Source organism: Hyla sarda, chromosome 9 (assembly GCF_029499605.1).
Source record: "Hyla sarda isolate aHylSar1 chromosome 9, aHylSar1.hap1, whole genome shotgun sequence".
Lineage (NCBI taxonomy): Eukaryota > Metazoa > Chordata > Amphibia > Anura > Hylidae > Hyla > Hyla sarda.
The window spans coordinates 136,060,956-136,085,603 of record NC_079197.1 but is presented as its reverse complement, the minus strand read 5'-3'; the positions used below and the strand labels follow the sequence as shown (position 1 = coordinate 136,085,603).

General features: G+C 44.8%; 2 protein-coding genes across 18 annotated transcripts in view; one reads left to right on the top strand and one right to left on the bottom strand.

Annotated features, from left to right (window-relative positions):
- Positions 1–2,536, top strand: part of LOC130291309 (calpain-1 catalytic subunit-like) — a 48,764-nt gene extending 46,228 nt beyond the window's left edge. For all 7 annotated transcript variants that reach the window (XM_056539946.1, XM_056539944.1, XM_056539947.1 and 4 more), the window contains exon 19: positions 1,172–2,536. In XM_056539946.1, the coding sequence (XP_056395921.1) occupies positions 1,172–1,198 (27 nt within the window). In that variant the 3' untranslated portion in view covers positions 1,199–2,536. The remainder of the gene's footprint in view (positions 1–1,171) is intronic.
- Positions 2,537–2,681: 145 nt separating this feature from the next.
- BICRA (BRD4 interacting chromatin remodeling complex associated protein) overlaps positions 2,682–24,648 on the bottom strand; it is a 122,962-nt gene continuing 100,995 nt past the window's right edge. For 10 of the 11 annotated variants that reach the window (XM_056539928.1, XM_056539933.1, XM_056539931.1 and 7 more), the window contains 9 exons: positions 22,757–23,425; positions 21,459–21,759; positions 18,323–18,426; positions 17,045–17,170; positions 8,952–9,013; positions 7,338–7,486; positions 7,088–7,182; positions 4,684–4,786; positions 2,682–4,273 (listed from right to left, as the gene is read on the bottom strand). In XM_056539928.1, the coding sequence (XP_056395903.1) occupies positions 3,081–4,273; positions 4,684–4,786; positions 7,088–7,182; positions 7,338–7,486; positions 8,952–9,013; positions 17,045–17,170; positions 18,323–18,426; positions 21,459–21,759; positions 22,757–23,425 (2,802 nt within the window). In that variant the 3' untranslated portion in view covers positions 2,682–3,080. The remainder of the gene's footprint in view (positions 4,274–4,683; positions 4,787–7,087; positions 7,183–7,337; positions 7,487–8,951; positions 9,014–17,044; positions 17,171–18,322; positions 18,427–21,458; positions 21,760–22,756; positions 23,426–24,648) is intronic. The other variant, XM_056539934.1, reaches the window with a different exon arrangement.

Genomic DNA, 24,648 nt, shown 5'->3' with positions numbered 1-24,648 from the left:
AATTTGGTTAAAAAGTTTGCGATTTCTTTTAAGCGGTGGTATAATAGAAAAGTATGTAATCATGGGTATCATTTTAATCGTATTGACCCACAGAATAAAGAAAACATGTCTATTTTACCGAAAAGTGTACAGCATGAAAACAAAACTTTCCAAAATTTGCTAAATTGTGGTTTTCTTATCAATTTCCCCACACAAATAGTATTTTTTTTGGTTGCGCCATACATTTTATGGTAAAATGAGTGATATCATTACAAAGGAAAACTGGTCACACAAAAAACAAGCCTTCATACTAGTCCGTGGATGAAAATATAAAAGTTATGATTTTTAGAAGGCGAGGAGGAAAAAACGAAAACGTAAAAGTTTAAAGGGGTTCTCCGGTGCTTACACATCTTATCCGGGGACTGATTACAAACAGGGTGCCGCATGCAAGATCACAGGGGTCCCCAGCGGCTGGACCCCCACGATCAGGCATCTTATCCCCTATCCTTTGGATAGGGGAAAAGATATGTAAGCACCGGAGTACCCCTTTAATTGTCTGAGTCCTTAAGGCCCAAATGGGCTGAGTCCTTAAGGGGTTAAAATACTCTGAAGTATTTTCGGCAGCGGCCGCAAGATGGAATCTCCGGTGAATTCTGCGAGCAGAGATTTGGCAGTGTGAACCTACCCTTATGTGTAATATAAACACATACACATAACAGGACTGATCTGTTATATAAAGGTCTGTTTCTTGTGTAACACAGAATGCTCTCCTCTTCTAGTAGAGCAATGGTCTTCAAGCTGTGGCCCTCCAGCTGTTGCAAAACTACAACTCTCAGCATGCTCGGACAGCCAACGGCTGTCCGGGCATGATGATAGTTGTAGTTGTGCAACAGCTGGAGGGCCACAGTTTGAAAAAAAGGGCAAGGCAATAGCAGGAAAATGATGTGGAGCAGCAGCCACAGCCATAATGTAACTTAATGTCCCCTGTGGCTTCACCCTCTGTAAAAGGGAATCATTTCCATAGTAGAAACTAAACTAGGTGACAACAATATATGTAATTTTGTAATATTTTGTCAGTTGCATGGAGTAAATACATAAAAGACAATCCTGACAGCCATCTTCCATCATGTCACCATAAAACCTTACATGTATCTATATATTGCACTTACACCTATGACCTTATTATTTGCAGTGGTTGCGGATGACAAGGCTTCAGTGAAACGAACAACCTTCTCAGCACTTACAGAAAAGCCATCACTGGCGACGGGAAATTCTGGACATCGGGATCGGGACCAGAGAGGATGGAGATTACCATTCTTAAGTCAACGGCTGTAGAACGTTATATGTCTCCGCAGAGGCTGTCAATAAAACAAACTTTACCAACGCACCATTCTGTGACACGAGAAACACGGGCACAGACGCCTTCAAGCAACTTTTGAAACTCTGTATTTTTGAACGTTTTTTTTCAAATAATAATAATAATAAAAAAAAAAAAATCATATACAGGTTTTTAAAAAGAGGAGCAAATTTAATTTACACAGAAGTACTAAATGTACATCATTCTTTTAAAAAAATCATTCTACATTATAAATACAGTAGAAATTCTTTTATAGTACTATACTCAGACCGTAATGTTGGTTGGGGATCGGGAGGGTGAAAATGAAGGGGGTGGATGGGCATTAATGAGTTTGGAAACTTTGCCAAAGAAAATAAATACCAAACTGGCGATAACTAGGATATATAAGGGAGCAGGTGTCAAAGAGTACGTCTGTCTGGATGTGGGGGGCTCTGCTCGAGTGTAGGAAGAGTACACCGTTCTTACTTAATGTTACTGCAAGTGACTCCGACCTCGCTTTAGTCCCCGCTGCTTTCACTCCTACACGTAAAGCTTAAAGTTGAACAACACTTATTTTACTTTCATTGACATTTTATTTTCCTGCTATTGGTCCATCATTTAATTTTGTTAACTTTTTTGGTACAATGTGCCGATACAGCTAAATATTTTCCACTTCCTGTATATGTATCACAGGGAGAGGGGATTCTGCACAATTTTGGTGCTAGAACTAAATTTTGGGCAGATTCTGATAACACTGTCTAAAGAGAATGCTGATAGTATGCCGTATTCAATACCAATTGGCAATGCCCAATTGCCAGGTATCCATTCCATCCCTATGAGGCTCCTAGGCCCAATCCATAACTTAGATTTCATAAATCACCATTTATGCTACTATCTTCCACCAGCCTCTTGACACTTGATCCTCCCTTACCAACTTTGTACATACAAAAGGAACTTTTATATCCCAATCCAAAGCAGACGTACAAGCCTGACTGAAAAGAGCGGTTACCCGATCAACACAATTACCACCCCCTCTCCAATGTTGGTGCACCCCAAGAAGAAAAAAACAAAAAAAAACAAAGTGAATATTCCATATTTAGTTGTCCGTGTGCACTGTGCATTCATTTGCTATTTTCCCAGATAGGAAAATAATAATAAAAAAATACAACACAGAACATAAAAAAATCCCCTGACTTGATGCTTGAATAACTTAAAGAAATATCATTACAATAATTTTAATACGCTTTGTTTTGAAGCCAGTCCCGTCTCTTGTCCCTTCAGTCTCCTCATTAAGGTCATAAGTTTCGTTTAAATTTTTTTTTTTCTTTTTTTTTTCATTTTTATTGACAGTTCAAGTTGAGATGAGAAAAGAGATGGGAAGGAGGTATTAGGGAAAAACAACAAAAAAATAAAAGTTTTGAAGGCAACAGATTACCGGTTTATGTGTCCTTTAAAAGGTTTTTTTTTTCTGCAGCGGCTGGGGAGAAAAAGGCGCCTCGCTTTGAGACGTTACTACAATACAATGCTTTCCAACAGAGAAGAGGCACAATCTCTCTATAGATCCATTCGCCACATGGTGTGGGCGATTGGGAAAAAGAATTGAGGCTTAATCCGAAAAATGAATTGAGGCTTAATCCGAAAAATATGTGCGACCCCTGTCTCCAGGTACTGCAGCATCTCGTCATGTCCATGTCATGAACATCTGTCTCCCCAGTCAATGAATTGATTACTTCTGACGGCTCGCTCAACAGTTTCCTTCCACCTGTTATCTGTTTAACGTCCTGGCCCCCAGGCCTCCGTTGTGGTTGGGGGTGAGGTACGAGTCTGTGCGGTGGACTGGTGAGGAAAAGGGAGAGGAGGAAGAGGAGTGATGGTACGAGGGCTGCGCTGAGGAGCGTAGTAGGGTGTTGGAGCCTCCACCGCTCTGGGGCTGCTGAAGATTGAGGATACTGTCAATGGCGCTCTGAAGGTGCTCATTGAGAGTGTCATCCTGTGGGCTGTCACTGGAAAAACTGGCATTATCCACATCAAACTGCTCTGACTTCAGCCTTTTGGCAGAGGGGAGTGGCATCTCCCAGCTCAAGTCACTCTCATGCTCTGTTGGCTCAGTCTTGATCACCCGTCTATAGAAGCCTGTATCTTCATCCTTGACGTCTCTCATCGCACTCATGGTCATATCCTCATTCTTGTTAGCTTTGTTGTCCCCCCTGCTAAAGAAGACCATCTTGGAGCTGTCCTCTTTCTTCACCTTCTCAGAGACCCCTTGTGTTTTGTGAGATGTGATTACACTCCGCGAGCCATCCTCCTGCTTCACAGACTGTGCCACAACCGGCACTGGAGTTTCTACCTTTGACCTGGTGTCTGCTGGTTTACCCATCACAAAGGCATCCACATTCTCTCGATATGTTTTGCGCAGAGGCAGCCGACAGTATGTTGCCAGAGGTTTCTTTTCAACAGGCGATGAGTGATCTAGGGTACCATTCATCTGTCCTGTGGGTGTGGTGGTAGTAGCTGGCGTTGGGTTAACTATAGTCTTGATAACAGTGCTGGCAGGAGTTGTCGGAGGAGCTGGCGGCTGCGGAGGCGGGGGAGGGTTTTGATGAATGGGATCCAAAGCTGTATTGTGGATAACTTTGCTTAACCCAGCCTCTTGCTTGATCTTCAGTTTCAGGCCGATGCGACTACGGGCCTCGTAGGTCTTGATTGGCGGTCTGCTACGGGAAGGGAGTGCATCATCATCTGCATCAAGCGAGGGTGAGGCTTTGGCCCAAGTCACGGAGGGGGATCCCCCTCCACTGTGCTTGATCACTAATTTGGTAGGGTGTATTGGTGTTGAGGTTTGTACTGCAGCCGGTTTCAGGATCTCTGGAGTTGGGGCAGGACAAGGGGAAGAAGAGACAGAGGCCACAGAGGGGACAATGTTTTGAGACCGTGAGGAAGAGCAGGATACATATTCATCTGCAAAAGAGAGGATTAAAAAAATGTATCATATGAAATCTCATACATGGAAAAAAAATCTGCAACTTAGTATTCCCAAACCTGTGGCTCAAAAGGTGCAAAACTACTGACATTCCTTGACAGAAGAATGATGGGAGCTGCAGTTTTGCAAAAGCTGAAGTGTCATAGGCTGGGGAACACTAGTGTAACTCCAGCAGCAAAAACAACATTACATCACTCAGCAACACAAACTCTCTCTGCTCCACAAGAAAGAAAACTGTTTATATAGCGCCACCTATAGGTAGCTACGCTGTAAGTTAATGTTTAACCCACTGCCTAGGAAACTCCCTATAACAGCTAGATCTCCAAGAAGGATCCACACTTCCTGAGAGAATCACTTAACAATATAGAGTGATCTAAACAGCAGATACCTGGTCTTTCCTTTGCCAATTGCCGGTCCGTGGACAAGGCCACTTTCTCCTCTTGGATAAACATTCTGTCAATCATTACCATTTCTGCAGAAGGGCTCACTCTCTGCAAGAGGAAAAACACTAATGTCAGAGGAAACTAACAGTGCAGGTGTCATTTAATATGTCACAGTCTAAAGCAACAAAGATCGTACTGGTTAGCATGGCCAGGATATCCGACATACAGAACGCTTCCTAATTCAGATTATCAGCCTAACACTGGGCAGACTAATGAAGCGATTAGTTGGTAAAGGGCTTGGTGGGATAAACGCTCAGTGCTCATTGATCTGTTTGCACACAGTTCACTTTAACATATAAGCTGTGTACATAGAGATCAATTTACATTACTCTTCCACATTGTGCACTGTATGACCTAGTGTGCATATAGGAAAACCCACGCTGCCATAAAGTGCCAGTGATCTCAGCTTCGGGAGCTCATTTCTATCTTGCGTGTGTATCACAGACTACAAAAAAGGAGTAGTAAAATCTTTCTCATAGCCTTCATTGGGGGACACAGGATACCATGGGTATATTCTTTGCCACTAGGAAGTGCTGACACCAGGAAAAAAAGGTTGGCTCCTCCCTGGCAGGATATACCCACCCACTGGAAGTGAGGTAATCAGTTTTAGCTAGTGTCAGCAGAAGGCAAGACACTTGTCTGGGAGCTCTCCAGACCTGGTCTTTTATTTTATTGTTTTCTAGTTAAGTCTGTCTAGTTAGGTTCTTTTTCCTTTGTTAGTTGATTTTCTAGGTTGGGCGACAGGAGCACATGCGACAAAAGGGGCATGGTGCATAAGAGTATGGGCCGTCAACCCATTATCACCATCGGCTAGTGCCTGGAGGTTGTACCCTGGGTCCAGGTCCCCCACTGCCCCTGCTTACCTCGCTTTATGCCAGGTTGTTGCAGCGTGGCCATAAGCTAGCTGAAGACGCCCGAGGTGAAAACTGCAAATTAGCGTGTGTATCACAGACAACAAAATATTGATTTATATCTGAGTGAACTGAATGCCTATGAAAAGGTTAACTATCTCTAAAAAAACATAATTTGGATAAAATCCTCAGAAATGAACAGCAAGAGGAAAGCCAAATGAATGATTAAAAGGGGTTTTCTAAGACAAGAAAAATACAGTAAAGCACTTATTTATGTGTATGTTAAGCAGCTGATCAGAAGTACTTTATTTTTATTTTATTACTGTGCTGCAGCTTTGTTTCAATGCTGCCAGAGCTTGTTATAGGTAGGATTATCAATGTGAAGGAAGATTACCAAGATTACGCTTCACAGTCATTGCCCCTGTTTACAACACAGCTTCTGGGCACTGATGCAAACTCTGCAATGGGGCTCCATGTGCCAATTATAATAAAGGTTTATCTATGGGATAGATGTGCTTTGGGGCCCCCTTAGGCACTGGTGTGACTGCTACCTCTGCACCCCCTATAGCTAGGTCCCTGCTACAGAGGCAAAGAAGTAGAAGTTCATTGTACAGTGGTCCCTCAACATACCATGGTAATCCGTTCCAAATGGACCATCGTTTGTTGAAACCATCGTATGTTGAGGGATCTGTGCAATGTAATGTATAGGACAGTGGTCTACAACCTGCGGACCTCCAGATGTTGCAAAACTACAACACCCAGCATGCCCGCATGCTGGGAGTTGTAGTTTTGCAACAACTAGAGGTCCGCAGGTTGTAGACCACTGGTATTGGAGGTTATACTCACGTGTCCCCGCCGCTCCGGACCGTCACCGCTGCCCTGGATGTCGCCTTCCATTGCTGTCGCCGCGTCCCGGGGTGTCCCCGACGCTCCGGCAAGGCCTCTGTTTCCCCGGCATCCTCGCTCTGCGTCGCCGCCATCAAGTCGCTGCGCACGCTGCTCCTATTGGATGACGGGATGGCGTGCGCAGCGACGTGATGATGACGATGGAGAGTGCCGACAATGCAGGGGATACCGAAGAGGACGCGCCGGAACGTAAACGGCGTTTATTTCATTAATGTAACTTAAAAGGAAAGGAAGCATGAAGTGCTCCAAAATCTCCTGGTAGACGGATGTGTTGTCCCTGGACTTAATGAAGCACAGTGACCAACACCAGCAGATGACATGGCTCCCCAAATCATATCATATATTGGGGATTTGGGGCTTTCATGAGCTGTAACCATAATGATCACAATTATGACCAATCAGGGCTTGAACTATCTTGTTTTGCATGTAATCAGTCTCTTTCCTATATTAGTTTCACCTTTTAAGTTGCATTACTGAAAGAAATTTACTTTGCACAATATTCTCATTTTTCGAGTTTCCCCTGTACATTTTTAAGACTCTAAAAAGCAACTTTGGATTTACTTAAAAATATGTTGAAAGAACAAAGTCTTACCTTAGACTCTTCCAAAAGAAGCAAGCGATACTTGTTCAGCATGGCCTGTGTGCGCTTCAGAAGCTGCGTCGATACCGTTTCAAACTCATCATCCACTGTGGACAACGAATAAGAAAAGATAGGCATTAGGCGTGAACTCCTCTATGTGCATATGACACGATAAAGATAGATGTGCCCTGATCATGCCATAACTATACAGGCCATCAGTCAGAGCACGGATGATTGATGGATCTGAATGCGACTTTCTTACCCTTCTTTAGATCGTGTTCGGGAGGAAGCAATCCCTGGTACACGTGGTATGGAACAAGTCTGTGCAGGGCATCTTCAAATGAGTGAAAGGAGGATTTGTAATCCGGGTGTAGAACGGAGCCCTGGTGTTTGTGTAACTGCTCCAGGAAGCTGAAGTAAAAAAAAGGATGATAATAAGCAGCAAAGCAATGGAATCCACAAAGAAGTGCAAATCACGTATCCTCCTGCTTGATGTAGAGCCAACCCCTGCATTATTATCCTAATAAATTGACAGATCCCATACTAGAAGGCATAGTAATAACGTGTGTAGTGTGGTTTTATTTGGCACACTGACTTGTACTACAGTGACCAGCTGAAGTAGACGTGTGTCAGCTTTTCAACGATTTTTGCGCCGGGAACTTCCTATCATCTGCGCAAATTTATGAAGTGACATGTGCAACATAATAAACTTTGCACAGCAACTGGGAAAACCACACTTACACAGCAGGTTTTCAACTGCACAAAAATCTGTGTTCATGAGAAATGTCCCCCTTAGTGTTATAGCACATCTCTTTAGTCTATGAAAAGTGAACCTGTTAAGTGATTTTTACCACCCTATCTGATCGCAGCTTTTCTCTGTGATAAGAGCTTCATGATTTTAAGCAGTATTTATGAGTAAAAGGTAATGTAAATTCTGACAGGACTCCTGGAAAAGACATCACTGACCTAAAGGGGTTATCCAGGATTAGAAAGAGAACTAATTTCTTCAAAAACAGCACCACACCTGCCCTCAGGTTGTGTGAGGTATTGCAGCTCGATTCGATTGAAGGTAATGGAGCCTGGTAGTAATAACACACACAACCTGAGGACAGGGGTGGTGCAGATTTTGGAAGGTGTTGGGGAAAATGTATTGAAACCTGTGTAGAGGAAGAGTGGTGCAGTTGTCCATAGCAAGCAGATTGCTTGTATAATTTCTAAAAAGGTCAAGGAAAAATGAAAGAAGCAATCTAGGTGCTATGGGCAACTAAACCCCTTATCCTCTACATAGGTTTTGATAAATCTCTCCCCCCTGTCAATCTTCAGGCATTGTTTAATTTTATACTATGGTTATGCATGTTGCCCTACCCATGTAACACTTTTTGCCACATTTCACACGAGTGAACAGCACGCACACATTTCCAATACATAGGGCAATACTAAGGCTATGTTCACACCGGTGAATGTTCGCAGGGAAAATTTCTGTGCAGACATTGCCCAGACAGCGGAGCGCCATCAGAAAGTGCACCTAGAGACTAGGCATGTCTATTCTGTCTGCGGACTCTGGAATCAGGACTTCCACAGCAGAAACATCTCCTGCAGAATTTCTGTAATGTGCACAGCGCAGTAGAATCCCTATGATATCAATGGGACATTCCACATGGAAATTCTATCGTGTGAACTAGTTTAAAAGTCACCTCTTACATAGCTCCTTTTCCTTTAGATGAAGATAATTTGTATAATCTATTTAATGAGAAATAAGTAGATTATTATTTCAAATGTGGAGATCCATAGAAGGGGATGCCTTTAATTAAGAACAATGGTGGAGATTTATCAAAACCTGTGCAGAGGAAAAGTTGTGTGTTATGTATAAACTCACCAGGCTTCCTTGCTTGGCTGTAGTGTTTGCATTTTCTTCAGGGCTCCAAATTTATTTTCATACTAAAGGAAAACATTAACAAATTAACATTAATGAAGAATAAGAACAAAAATGTCTTAAGTGGCCTAAATATCAGCAAATGTGCACGGTTGTAGCAGAGATTAATAGCTGCCAGGCATATTCTGCGCCACTTATCAGAAATCTACAGGTTCAGCATAGATTGAATATCTGGCTTAAAGTTAATTTCTTTCCTATGTTGTACATTTTTTTTAAATCTAAATAGATCCAACATTCTGTGAGGATTAATCTCTTCATATCCCTATAATAGACATAGCATGGTATTTCTGATAAACAGCTCCAAACTTCAGAAACTTCAGAAACCATACATGTGCTTGTTACATGCAGCCATCATAAGAGGGAGCACAGAGACTTACTACATACATTGTGCATTGAACCCTAAGGTGAGTTCACACGACAGACGTTCTACACAGAATTCCGCACAAAATTTTAGGTGCATAGCATTTTGTATTTGTTTCAATGGGGATTGCGCTTTGTCGTGCAGACTGTGGAATTTACGCCCAGAGACCCAAAAATTACAATTCAGAGTGCAATGCAACTTAAATTCAGTATGTGAAACCAGCTTAAGACGGTAAACAGTATGCTGATAGTCTTGGCAGCAATCTTCCCATGTTCTCACCTAAATCCACAAACGTGCAGGGTATGAGTAGGAAAGGGGAGATCTACTCTATATATTAATATACAGTTATGGCCATAAATGTTGGCTCCCCGGAAATTTTTCAAGAAAATTAAGTATTTCTCACAGAAAAGGATTGCAGTAACACATGTTTTGCTATACACATGTTTATTCCCTTTGTGTGTATTGGAACTACAACAAAAAAGCAAATTGGACATAATGTCACCAAACTCCAAAAATGGGCTGGACAAAATTATTGGTACCCTTTCAAAATTGTGGAAAAATAAGACTGTAGGCATGTGATGCTCCTTTAAACTCACCTGGGGCAAGTAACAGGTGTGAGCAATATAAAAATCACACCTGAAAGCAGATAAAAAGGAGAGAAGTTCACTTAGTCTTTGCATTGTGTGTCTGTGTGTGCCACACTAAGCATGGACAACAGAAAGAGAAGAAGAGAACTGTCTGAGGACTTGAGAACCAAAATTGTGGAAATATATCAACAATCTCAAGGTTACAAGTCCATCTCCAGAGATCTAGATTTGCCTTTGTCCACAGTGCCCAACATTATCAAGAAAATTGCAACCCATGGCACTGTAGCTAATCTCCCTGGGCGTGGATGGAAGAGAAAAATTGATGAAAGATGTCAACGCAGGATAGTCCGGATGGTGGATAAACTGCCCCAAACAATTTTCAAAGATATTCAAGCTGTCCTGCAGGCTCAGGGAGCATCAGTGTCAGCACAGGGAACCCAGGAGGACCCCACTGCTGACACAGAGACATAAAAAAGAAAGACTACATTTTACCAAAATGAATTTGAGTAAGCCAAAATCCTTCTGGGAAAATGTCTTGTGGACAGATGAGACCAAGATAGAGCTTTTTGGTAAAGCCCATCATTCTACTGTTTACCGAAAATGGAATGAGGCCTACAAAGAAAAGAAAACAGTACCTACAGTGAAATCTGGTGGAGGTTCAATGATGTTTTGGGGTTGTTTTGCTGCCTCTGGCACTGGGTTCCTTGAATGTGTACAAGGCATAATGAAATCTGAGGATTACCAACGGATTTTGGGTTGCCCTGTACAGACCAGTGTCAGAAAAGGAGATTTTTGTTTACTTATCGTAAAATCTCTTTCTCGAAGGATCCATTGGGGGACACAGACCGTGGGTGTATGCTGCTGTCTCTAGGAGGTGTGACACTATGGTAATAAAAAAAGTCGGCTCCTCCCAGCAGGAAATACCCGCCTTCAGGCTCTAAGCTAGTCAGTATAAGTTCCAGAGCAATAGGAGGAGACCAATAGGTCAAAGAAAAACCCAAAACTGTCTGAGAACCAGAAGAAAAAACATAACTGAACACACCCTCGGACAGAGAACCAAAGGAAAATCCCAAAAAGGGCGGGAGCTGTGTCCCCCAATGGATCCTTCGAGAAAGAGATTTTACTGTAAGTAAACAAAAATCTCCTTTTCTCTATCGGCTCCATTGGGGGACACAGACCGTGGGACGTACCAAAGCCGTCCCTTGGGTGGGCAGATAAGTAATCAGGCAGACGGCCGATCCACTGCCGCTTGCAACACTTTACGACCCAGACTAGCATCAGCCGATGCGAAAGTATGAACTCGGTAAAACCTCGAGAAAGTGTGCAAAGACGAACAGGTAGCCGCCTTGCAAATCTGCGAGGCCAAGGCTCTATTCTGGAGAACCCAGGATGCCCCTAAAGAACGTGTGGAATGAGCCACAACCCTGAAAGAAGGAATCTTCCCCTTACAGCGATAGGCTTCCGGAATGGCGGACCGAATCCACCGAGAAATGGTGGCCTTGGAAGCAGGTTGTCCCTTGTGACGACCTACCGTAAGGACGAAAAAGGAATCACACTGACGAAACAAAGAAGTGATGGAGAGATAAGACCGAACAGCCCGAACTACATCCAGCTTGCGTAGTAAGCGCTCCTTAGGATGAGAAGGAGCCGGACAAAAAGTCAGGAGGACAATGTCCTTATTGAGATGAAAGGCAGAGACCACCTTTGGCAAAAAGGAAGGATCTGGCCGGAAAACGACCTTGGCCGGTGGATCACCAGAAACGGAGAACGGCAGGAAAGAGCTGCCAGTTCAGACACCCTCGGGATGGAGGTGATAGCAACAAGAAACGCCACTTTCCAAGAAAGGAGGCAGAGAGACTGCTCTCTAAGGGGCTCAAAGGGTGCACCCTGGAGGGCACTCAGAACCAAATACAAGTCCCAAGGGGGAGAAGGTGACCGATAAGGAGGAACAGTGTGCGCCCCTCCTTACAGGAAGGTCCGGACATGAGAATTAGAAGCCAGGGGCCACTGGAAAAGAACAGTAAGGGCCGAAACTTGACCTTTAAGGGAACTGAGAGAAAACCCCAGTTCCAACCCCGACTGCAAAAAGGAGAGAAGTCGGGGAACCGAGAAGGTCACCGGGGAGAAGTCCTGAGCTTCACACCAACGAAAATAAGACCGCCAAGTACGGTGGTAAATTCTTGCAGAGGAGGGCTTACGAGCCTTGAGCATGGTGTGAATGACTTGGGAAGAGAACTCGCGGGCCCTCAAAACAGCGGTCTCAACCGCCATGCCGTCAAATGCAGCAACTGTAAATTGGGGTGGCAAAGAGGACCCTGAGAGAGTAGGTCCGGGCGGAGTGGAAGGCGCAGAGGAGCGTCGTCAAGGAGCCTGACTACGTTGGCGTACCACGACCTTCGGGGCCAAAACTGGAGCTACCAGAATGGTGGGGACGTCCTCTGCCTTGAGCTTCCTCAGCACCCTAGGAAGGAGCGGAAGAGGAGGGAACAGATAAGGTAGGGCGAACCCCGCCCAAGGAGTCACTAGGGCATCCACGGCCAGAGCCTGGGGGTCCCGGGACTTGGGCACAAACGGAAGGATCTTCCGATTGTGCCGGGACGCGAAGAGGTCCACGTCCGGAATGCCCCAGAGGTCTCAGAGCTGCGCGAAGAACTCCGGATGAAGAGACCACTCGCCGGGGTCGGGTGAGGACCGACTGAGGAAGTCTGCCTAATGAAGTCTTCAGTTAAGTCTTCAGTCAGCTTTAGTTACCTGCATCACGCCTTGCTGCTATGCGCGAGCGAGGTGAGCAGGGAAATAGGGGGAACCCGGACCCATGAGGTACCAACCCAGGCGCTGACCGTTGGTGAGGGGGGGGGGGGGGGGGGTGAACAGTGCATATACGCAATGTCTGTGCCCCCTTACTCGCAATGGGGAAACAGGGAACCGGAGTCCCTGAGTCCCCCCCTGAAAACAGAAAAGGAATAAAAAACTAACACGTCCCTATGCTAGGAAAACAAAAAATCTGAAGATCTGGTCTGGATAAATCCAGACCATGCAGGGGTGTGGAAATTTAAAAAAGAAACTACTTGTCCAAGGGACTAAAGCGGAACACAATCTACTTGTCCCTCAAGAAAATCTACTTGTCCTGGTTGATGAAATAATTTCAACCAAAATAGTCTGATCTCCCCACTAGACCACCAGGGATGGATATAAAATCCCTTTAGACACTGCTGACAGCGGAGATCTAATGGGTTAATAGGTGATCGCAGTATGCCAGGATATTAGCGGCCGGAGAGCTGTAGATCCTCTTACACCCGAGGGAAGCCCAGAAAAGTCTAGATGTAACTTTTTGATCACCTTATAAAAAATTTCTCATATGAAGTGACCAAAAATGAGCAATTCTGGACTATTATTTACATTTACACCGTTCACCGTACGGTTTAATTAACATCATATTTTAATAGTCTGGACATTTCCACATGCAGCGATACCACTTATGTTTATTTTTGTACATTATTTTTATTTAAAGAAAATTGGAAACTTTTATTAGGAAAGAGGCTTATTCACATGTATACGCACTTTTTAAAATATTTTAATCACTATTTTTCTGTCTCAATAGGGACTTATGTGTTACTGTGGGGGGGGGGGGGGGGGGGTTCTGCTTCTCCTGTTTATATGGTGCATTTTGTGCCAGAAAATGCTGGAAGTTGCATTTAGTTACTAGATAACTACATCTCCCAGCATGCCCTGATACAGCCTATGGTTCTGTGGGTGTTGCAGCATGTTGCACTGTATAGTACAGTTAAGGTTATTCTGGGACATGCTGGGAGTTGTAGTTTTGGTTTGTGTCAGCTGCAGAGCCATAGGATGTGTCAAGGAATACTGGGAATTACAGTTAGTAACTACAACACCCAGCATGCCCTAATGTAGCCTATGGCTCTGCAGCTGACCCGAACCAAAACTACAACTCCCAGCATGTTGCACTTTATAGTTCTACAGTTTAGGTTATGGTCCAACATGCTGGGAGTTGTAGTTTTGGTTTGGGCGTGTTTGTCTGCATCCGTGGGGCTCTTGGTCGGTGGGCGAGTATGAAGGGGCAGGATTCTGGAGGTGCAATTTAGTGCGGGTGCCACTAAAAATAAATAAAATTAGATGGCACAACTGCCCTAATGCCCGACGTGACAGTCCGCTCCTATACAAAATATTCATGCATACACATATCATACATGCACCAGCCACTGCCCCCATATCATACATACACACACCCGCCACTGCCCCCCCCACATCATACATTACATACACACATACACTCACACCATACATACACCTGCCGCTGCCCACCCCACATCATACATCACATACACATCACACTTAGATATCATACACACATCATACATTACATACACATCACACATAGACATCATACATTACATACACTCACACCATACATATACACCATACATATGCACACATCATACATACACCTGCCGCTGCCCCCCCACATCATACATCACATACACACATTACATACACATCACACATAGACAGACTTCATACACACATCACACATACACTCACACCATAAATATACACCATACATATGCACACATCATACATACACCTGCCGCTGCCCACCCCACATCATACATCACATACATACACATCACACTTAGACATTATACACACATCATACATTACATACACATCACACATAGACATCATACACACATACACTCACACCATACATATCCCCCAGTGTTTCCCAACCAGGGTGCCTCCAGCTGTTGCAAAACTACAACTCCCAGCATGCCCAGGGCATGCTGGGAGTTGTAGTTTTGCAACAGCTGGAGGCACCCTGGTTGGGAAACACTGATATACACCATACATATGCACACATCATACATACACCTGCCGCTGCCCCCCCATCATACATTACATACACACATCACACATACACTCACACCATACATATACAACCACCCTTCCTGCCGCCGCCTGTATTCTTGGTCTCCTCACCTGATCCGCCATGAGTGGACATCAGAGCTGTAGTCACCGCGGTGTGAGGTGAGATTTCCTTCCTCCCCCTCCCTCCGCTCTGTGTTTACCCCGTGCAAACAAGCAACCTCCCCGTGGTGGATTAGGTCCTGTCTAGACAGATCAGGGGGAGGGGGAGGGGTAGAGCTGAGTGCGGGGGATGGAGCTGTGCACGGAGCTGTCTACATCCTTTCTCTCACCCTGCTGTGTCTTCTGAGCTGCGTCCATCCTCCGGGAGGGGAGATAAGGGGACTCTGCAGTCAGCTGGAGGCCGCCGCCCCCTCCATACACTCTGAGGCCGGTGTGAGGTACAGACTTCCATCGCCTCCTGCGAATCACACCGACATTAAAGAAAAATAAGGGGGAAGTCTGTCCCTGCCCGATACAGGGCTAAATCTATAAACAATTCACCTGGCCGGCGCCCAAAACTACTAGTCCCGGGCGTCGGGCTATAGGATTTCCCCATCCCTGCCATGTCCACCTCCTTCAGGCACTAAGCTTAAACTGACTAGCTCAGAGCCTGAAGGCGGGTATATCCTGCTGGGAGGGACTATTACCATAGTGTCACACCTCCTAGAGACAGCAGCATACACCACGGTCTGTGCCCCCCAGTGGAGCAGATAGAGAAAGCTGGGTTTGCGTCAGAGATCTTGGGTCTTCCACCAGGACCATGACCCCAAACATACGTCAAAAAGCACCCAGAAATGGATGGCAACAAAGTGCTGGAGAGTTCTGAAGTGGCAGCAATGAGTCCAGATCTAAATCCCATTGAACACCTGTGGAGAGATCTTAAAATTGCTGTTGCGAAAAGGCGCCTTCCAATAAGAGAGACCTGGAGCAGTTTGCAACATTCCGGCTGAGAGGTATAAGAAGCTTATTGATGGTTATAGGAAGCCACTGATTTTAGTTTTTTCAGTTTTCCAAAGGGTGTGCAACCAAATATTAAGTTAAGGGTGCCAATAATTTTGTCCAGCCCATTTTTGCAGTTTGGTGTGACATTATGTCCAATTTGCTTTTTTTCCTCCCTTTTTTGGTTTAGTTCCAATACACACAAAGGGAATAAACATGTGTATAGCAAAACATCTGTTACTGCAATCCTTTTCTGTGAGACATACTGTTACGCTGAGCGCTGCGGGTCCCCGCTCCTCCCCGGAGCGCTTGCAGCGTTCTCCTGTTCGCAGCGCCCCGGTAGCGCTGCAATAATGTCCCTAGCCGGGATGCGATTCGCGATGCGGGACGCGCCCGCTCGCGGTTCGCATCCCGGCCCGCTTACCAGACTCGTTCCCTGTCTGTGCTTTCCCGGCATGCGCGGCCCCGCTCCCTAGGGCACGCACGCGCGCTGGCTCTCTGCGATTTAAAGGGCCAGTGCGCCACTGATTGGCGCCTGGTTTTAATTAGTGTGTTCACCTGTGCACTTCCCTATATTACCTCACTTCCCCTTCACTTCCTTGCCGGATCTTGTTGCCATTGTGCCAGTGAAAGCGTTCCTTGTGTATCCCAAGCCAGTGTTCCAGACCTCTTGCCGTTGCCCCTGACTACGATCCTTGCTGCCTGCCCTGACCTTCTGCTACGTCCGACCTTGCTCTTGCCTAATCCCTTGTACCGCGCTTATCTCAGCAGTCAGAGAGGTTGAGCCGTTGCCGGTGGATACGACCTGGTTGCTACCGCCGCTGCAAGACCATCCCGCTTTGCGGCGGGCTCTGGTGAATACCAGTAGCAACTTAGAACCGGTCCACCGACACGGTCCACGTCAATCCCTCTCTGACACAGAGGATCCACCTCCAGCCTGCCGAATCCTGACACATACTTCATTTTCTTGAAAAGTTTCTGGGGAGCCAACATTAAGGCCATGACTGTATTAAGAGATTCACAGTAATTTCCATGTAAGAACATATTGTTAAAAGGAGGGGTGATTTAAAGTGGATATGCCAGCTGAATATACTGAGTACAGACAGCTTATTACAGGTACAGGACCATACTACTAGGAGCTAAAGCAGCAGAAAACTATTAAGTGTCATTTAACAGATTGTATATTCAGCTGACAGGTCCACTTTAAGGATAGTGGCATTTACCTGTGGCTGATTCTGGACCTGGCCAGTAGGTACAATCTGCTGGATTCCCTTTCCAACCACCTGGATCTGCAGGGAACCCTTTCCTAGACTGATACTAGGCACAGAGCTGATAACACCAGTTTTACCCTGGAAATAAAAAAGTATAGTTATCCGCGGGCTTTAAATCCCAGATATTCAACTAAGAACAGACATAACCTGAACATACAACAAAATGTGTACATCACATAATTATTGCCACAATAACGGTAATCAAGAGCACAGCTGCAGAGGTGGCACTCTCTAATGTAGCGTTTTCCAACCAGGGTGCCTCCAGCTGTTGCAAAACTTCAACACCCAGCATGCCCGGACAGCCGAAGGCTGTCCGGGCATGCTGGGAGTTGTAGTTTTGCAACAGCTAGAGGCACCCTGGTTGGAAAACACTACTCTAATGCCTGAAGCCCTTAGGTGTCTATACTCCACCCAGCCATATCAATGCTGTGCAAGGACAACATCAAACTGGATAGTATATGGCATGTGGATATAGTGGTATGCAAAATCATAAGCGTTACTGTGCAGTTTTGTTCTAACTCTTTCAAGCTACAACACTAATTCTAATGAAATTGCCCACTCAGGACGAGCCCTGTCCATATATCCTATAAGGGCATGTGCGAGTTTGCAAAGGGAAGTCCCAGCTGGGGACCCCAACTATTATAACCAAAGAGTTCATGCAAAAAGCAGCTTTCACTCTAAATGTTTTTAATGGGCATTTGGGTAAAATTACATTACTACCGAAGTGACTGTGGACCCCCAGTAGCTCCCCCCTCTGATAAAGCAGTTCCAGCAGCTGTCCCACCTGAATTCTGCTCAGCATCAGCATCCAAGAGTTGGGTGTCATTGTTATAAATATAATAAAGAATAAAAGGGTCTTGGAATGGGTAAAGAGGGGCCCACACACCCATATTCAAGGAGAAAGATACACTGTATTATATCTACTGCAAGGCCTATGGGTGGAGGCGCATGACAGGGTTTCTCTCTTCTCCTTGCACTAGCAACAAAGTGTATTCATTTTGCCCAAAGTGTTCCTTCAGTTCATGATCTTAAATCACAAGTACACACGCTCCTTGCTTAGATGCTATATTCTTACCTTGCCACTAGGAGGCAGAAGTGTGCAAACTAATAAATAAGGTCACTTCCCGGTTCTTCCCATACCCTGTATACACCATGCTGCATGTGAAGCTTATAAACAGCCACTAAGTAAATGTAACCTGCCGTGCTATGAGGATCACATGGACATCTTACCGGCGTCTGCCCAGGAACTGCACTGACAGGTTTCCCCTGCACCCCAGGGGTTTTCACAGCATTGCTGGGGTAAACATTGGAGTCTTGGGTCCCAGGAGCAGCGCCTGTGAATCATGGAGACCATGAGATATTGATCGTAACAAACAGAATCAAACTAAAACATTGTTTTTTTAAGGAAAGGAAACATTCTAATCAGTATATGACCAACGCGCCAATACAGTGCCTGATGTAGTTTTAGTTTGTACCAACGCAGGTATTGTGCTAAATAGCAATGGGAGGTAGAATCAGCTCACCCTGTTGCCGAGATATTGAGCACGGAGAAGGTGCGGACTGCACCTGAAGACAATATGAAAAAGCACGAATACTCCAGCTCGGTGGCAGATCCAAAGATCGACTTTATTCACATATAGCTACATGAATCACAGGTACGTGGCAGGGTGACGCGTTTCGGCCAAATGCTGGCCTTACTCATACGTATGAGTAAGGCCAGCATCTGGCCGAAACACGACACATCCTGCCACGTACCTGTGTTTCACATAGCTATATGTCAATAAAGTCTATCATTGGATCTGCCACCGAGCTGGAGTGTTCGTGCTTTTTCATCTTGTGCTACATACACGCATTTATCTCCCATCCTGGCTCAGAACAGGTAACTCTTGGCTACAATGACACACAAAATAATCAGCTGCTTTGAAAACAGGACTAGGCCATGACCGTTTTTTAATCTTTAAATATAAAAGGTGGAAAAAAAAAAAGTTTTCATTCACTGACCGCAAGCAGAAATCTTGAAAAGTGAAAGCAATTAAGACGCAAAGTATACTGAAAACTAGAACACCAATTTACTATTCGATTATTTAGCTTTATTTACAGAAAAGTAGAAAACCCCATTAACCCCTTCACATCCAACTCTTTACGAGAAGATTCAAGACAACACCAAAAGCTTTTTTTCATTAGGGAACTAATAATTTTTAGATTTTTGTACCTACTTTCTTTTTGCAGGTAAAGTTGTAGGCTCTAAACATATTTTATTGGGGTTTCTACACTTTGGCAATTCACTTTAATGTTATTATTAGGGGGATGTAAGCCCCTAAACCACCCTGTTTTGTTTCTAGGCTGTTTATTGTTCTATATACATATTGTAAATGTTGTACATATTGTACTTTTAATATTGGGGAACCTCTGGCTAAAATCCTTCTCAGGGAACCCCGTAGCATATTATTTTTCCTGACCCAGAAGGCTAAAAACAAGAAAGACCAAGCATAACCCTAAGCATAAAACATAACTTTTAACCAGTTTTCATTAAACATGTTATTGTACAACTTGCAAAGGGTATCAGTGGATCTTTTAGTTGCCAACTTGACCCTTGGGCACGTTTTTACTTTACTACATAGACGCCGCATTAAGACACAGAACAGATCTAGATTTACCAAGACTCTAAATTTATCAGACCTCTTCTCCTATATCAGACTCTAGCCATTACCGATAATTAAGACCCCAGATCAGACCCCAAAAAAGTAATTTAAACCACAGACCAGACATAAATTAGTCAGACTTCTACCCCTAAAATAGACTCCAAAGTCAATGTCAAACAATCACCAGACCTCAGATCCTGCCTTTAGGCCTCTGCACATTAGGCCTGGGAACCTTTGCAAGACAGAACTGATAGTTATGGGTACTGAACAAATTCACTTTTGGGATAGAAGTTTTCTCCAATCCCAACAGCTGCAACAGGAATCTGTGTAATACACAGCTGATTTACACAAGGCCCTTTAGGTACTATTAGGTTATGCTCACATGGTGGAATGTACAAACAGAAAATTTTCGTGCAAACATTCCACCGACTGCTCGGAAATGCAGCGTCTCATTGAGGGCAATGCATTTCTGAGCAGGAAATTCAGCCGTGTGCACAGTGCAGCAGAATCCCATTAAAATCAATGGGAGTCGGCGGCAGCGGAATGTCCGTGCAGAATTCTTCTGCGGAATTCTGCAAGGAAATTCCATCATGTGAACATGGCCTTAGGCTCACACATGTTCACACAGTGGAAACTCTGTAATTCCTGTCAAATTCTGTAAACTTTTGCAGAATTTAAGCTGCATTTTTTTGTTCTCAAAAATTCAAAGCTCCAATGAAAAATAGGTTTCAGTCCAGAATTCTGCAAAATTTAAAGACAGGTTCAATGCTTTTGCAGAATTCAGACAGCAGAATTTCCGCTGCAAAATTTCCACAGCAGAAATTCCGCTATGAGAATGGGACAGTGGTATCCCCATTTACCACAATGTGCAGTAAATTTTGCAGAAATTCCTAGCTGTTTTTTTTTTTTTTTTTTTTTAGCAGATTCTGCAAGGGAATTCTATTGTGTGAACATAGCCTTAAAGGGGTACTCCGCCCCTGGCATCTTATCCCCTATCCAAAGGATAGGTGATACGATGTTAGATCGCCACGGTCCCGCTGCTGGGGACCCCGGGGATCGCTGCTGCAGCACCCCGCTATCATTACTGTGCAGAGCGAGTTCACTCTGTGCGTAATGACGGGCGATACAGGGGCCGGAGCAGCGTGATGTCATGGCTCCGCCCCCTCATGACATCACAGACCGTCCACTTAATGCAAGTCTATGGCAGGGGGCGTGACGACCACCACGCCCCTCCCATAGACTTGTCTTGACGTGGGCGGGCCATGACGTCACGAGGGGCGGAGCCGTGATGTAACGATGCTCCGTCCCCCGTATCGCCCCTCATTACGTGCAGAGCGATCTCGCTCTGTGCTGTAATGATAGCGGGGTGCTGCAGCAGCGATCCCCGGGGTCTCCAGCAGCGGGACCCCGGCGATCTGACATGTTATCCCCTATCCTTTGGATAGGGGATAAGATGTCTAGGGGCGGAGTACCCCTTTAAAGGGACTGGTGACTTGAAGTGACTTCTTATTCTATGTCTAGGTGCACGCTCCTGCCTCTCACCTCTGGTCGCATTTGTGGGGAAGATGTCATATCTGCGTTCAGCATGAACTTTGAATAAATTGTGGCAGCAGGATTTTCAGGTGTGTGCTCCGTTTTTTCCTTCTTTTCATTGAAAAAAGACTTCTTACTCTGTACAACCCATTTAAGGCACATTGTAAATTAGCACAGCATCACTTGCATACCTGAAGTCTTCACAAGAACTGATCCTTGCTGCTGCTGCTGCTGAATTAGTGTTGAGAGCTGAGCTGCCTGGGACATGGTGCCGCCTTGCACCTTTGTCAGATCGCTGTGCACCACTTGCGCGGACTGGACTAGTACTTGCCCAGGGGAGTGACCGTGCAGGGGGGCTTGAGCTTGCACCGGCTGCCCCTGACTACCGATCAGCAATGAAGACGACTGACCAGTGAACTGTGTGCCAATTGCTGAGGACGTCTGTACGCCACCTTGTTGCTGCTGGGCTGGCAACATCAAGCCCTGTTGCATCTGTGGGACAAAAAGGTTCAATAAAATTACCTACATAAGACAAAGCATATAAGGGAGTTCTACAACACTGGAAGTGGTTATTTATGGGCAAATTACATTCTGTTACTAAGCCCTGTGTACGACAGAGAAATGTGTCTACGCAGGAGTTCCCTTATGAAGAACATTTTAGGTTGGTTTGTCCTTCCACTACACCTCCTGGTAATGTGTGAATAAATTGACAATTCATTTCATCCTTTGGTTTATCAAGGAGGCCTGTTCCAGTACAATCTTGACATTGTCCAATGCTATCAGTGCATACAGATACATCCTATGGACAAGGGCATACGTCTGGGTGTCAATTTAAAGGGGTATTCCAGTGAAAAACTTTTTTTTGGCTCGAGAAAGTTAAACAGATTTGTAAATTACTTCTATTAAAAAAAAAATCTTAATCCTTCCAGTACTTAGCTGCTAAAGTTGAGTTGCTCTTTTCTGTCTGACCACGGTGCTCTCTGCTGACATCTCTGTCTGTCTCAGGTACTGTCCAGAGCAGGAGAGGTTTGCTATGGGGATTTGCTTCTACTCTGTGCAGTTCCTGAGACAGACAGGTATCAGCAGAGAGCACTGTTGTCAGACAGAAAAGAACAACTCAACTTTAGCAGCTGATAAGTACTAGAAGGATTATGTTTTTTTAATAGAAGTAATTTACAAATCTGTTTAACTTTTTGGAGCCAGTTGATATGAAAATAGTTTTTCACTGGAATACCCCTTTAACCATACAATTCCAGGAGGAATGGGAGAGGAACACACAAAGCAAAGTTTACATGGAATACAAGTATCTACTTCAGTGTTTCCCCAACCAGGGTGCCGCCAGCTGTTGCAAAACTACAACTCCCAGCATGCCCGGACAACCGAAGGTTGCCCGGGCATGCTGGGAGTTGTAGTTTTGCAACAGCTTTGGGTACCCAGGTTGGAACAATTGTATCTACTCAAACAGGAAAGATAGTAGAGTTTCCCTCACCTGTTGATATCTCTCCAAAAGTTGTTTTTGCTGGGGTAATGCGTTTGCCAAAGCCTGGAACTGACTATGGGTCATCTGGAAGGTTCGCTGCTGTTCAGGATTTATATGGATGGACTGCCCGGGGGTCTGGCCTTTTATAGAGGCCTGTGTCTGGAACTGCACAGGGAACGTATGTGTTTGGGATTCTGAAGTGGGTGGGGTGGCCTGCAAGGAGACGGGGACACCTGCTCGAATCTCAGCCTGGGTAGTGCCCAGCTGTACTTGGAGCTGAACATGCTGCTGAGGGGATGACAGGGTCTGTGGCATATCCGTGGTCATAGGCTGGTGAGGTGGAAAAGGCGTCTGTACCTGAGGCTGAGAAGGAGGACGCAGAGGGTGCTGGGAGGAACCATGAGGAGAAGAGGAGATTTGGTTCTGGATGACAAATAGGTTTTGCATCTGAGGAGTACAGGAGCGGGAAAGGGGCTCAGAAGGAGGTCGGGGGAGACTCTGAGGTTGAGACGGGGGCCTCGAGTGAGGACGAGATGGTGGCCGGGAAGGAGGGCGCGACTGGTGAGGAGACTGCATTTGTGAGTGGTGGGTGGCAGAGGCCTGAAGCTGAGGGCTGGGAGGGTGAGGTAGTGTATGGGAAGGCGAGGCTCCGGGAAGCTTCTGTTGTCCGGCTGGAATCTATCGAAGAAAAAAGGAGAAGATTTCTAAATGACTGACGTGATAGAAAATACAAGTAGAGCAAACATTCATCCCTAAATATCTTCATTATACATATGTATACAGGGCGGCTGACAGTAACAACAGCTACTAATATTGTCTCTGGGGAATCTTAGAACAGATGCAGGACATAAAGTAGTGATCATGTACACTAGAGATGAGCGAACTTACAGTAAATTCGATTCGTCACAAACTTCTCGGCTCGGCAGTTGATGACTTATCCTGCATAAATTAGTTCAGCTTTCAGGTGCTCCGGTGGGCTGGAAAAGGTGGATACAGTATTAGGAAAGAGTCTCCTAGGACTGTATCCACCTTTTCCAGCCCACCGGAGCACCGAAAAGCTGAACTAATTTATGCAGGAAAAGTAATCAACTGCCGAGCCGAGAAGTTTGTGACAAATCGAATTTACTTTAAGTTCGCTCATCTCTAATGGAGAACATTACAGCTGGTTCTTCTCCGGCATGACATAGCCGATAAAAGGGAAAACAGACTGCATTAAACTACAAGGTAGCTGACCATGGTATGGTACCACCGCCATTTATGTCCTATCACTCCATTCACAAGATCCTCTCTGCCATTAACATTGCTGTACTCTAAAAAGGCAGAGACTAAGTAACATAGGCTTACTATATGGAATGTTCAGGAAATTTGGAGCTTCATTTGTTTAACGGCAGGTAATAGCATATAAAGCACTAGGGTGCATGATTTCCTTAAAGGGGTACTCCTGTGGAAAACTTTTTTTTTTTTTTTTTAATCAACTGGTGCCAGAAAGTGAAAACAGATTTGTAAATCACTTCTATTAAAAAATCTTAATCCTTCCAGTACTTTTTAGGGGCTGTATACTAAAGAGAAATCCAAAAAAGAAATGCATTTCTTCTGATGTCATGACCACAGTGCTCTCTGCTGACCATTTTAGGAACTGTCCGAAGCAGGAGAAAATCCCCAAAGCAAACATATGCTGCTCTGGACAGTTCCTAAAATGGACAGCAGAGGTCAGCAGAGAGCACTGTGGTTATGACATCAGAAGAAATGCATTTCTTTTTGGATTTCTCTTTAGTATACAGCCCCTAAAAAGTACTGGAAGGATTAAGATTTTTTAATAGAAGTGGTTTACAAATCTGTTTTAACTTTCTGGCACCAGTTGATTTAAAAAAAAAAAAAAAAAAAAAAAAAAAAAAAAGTTT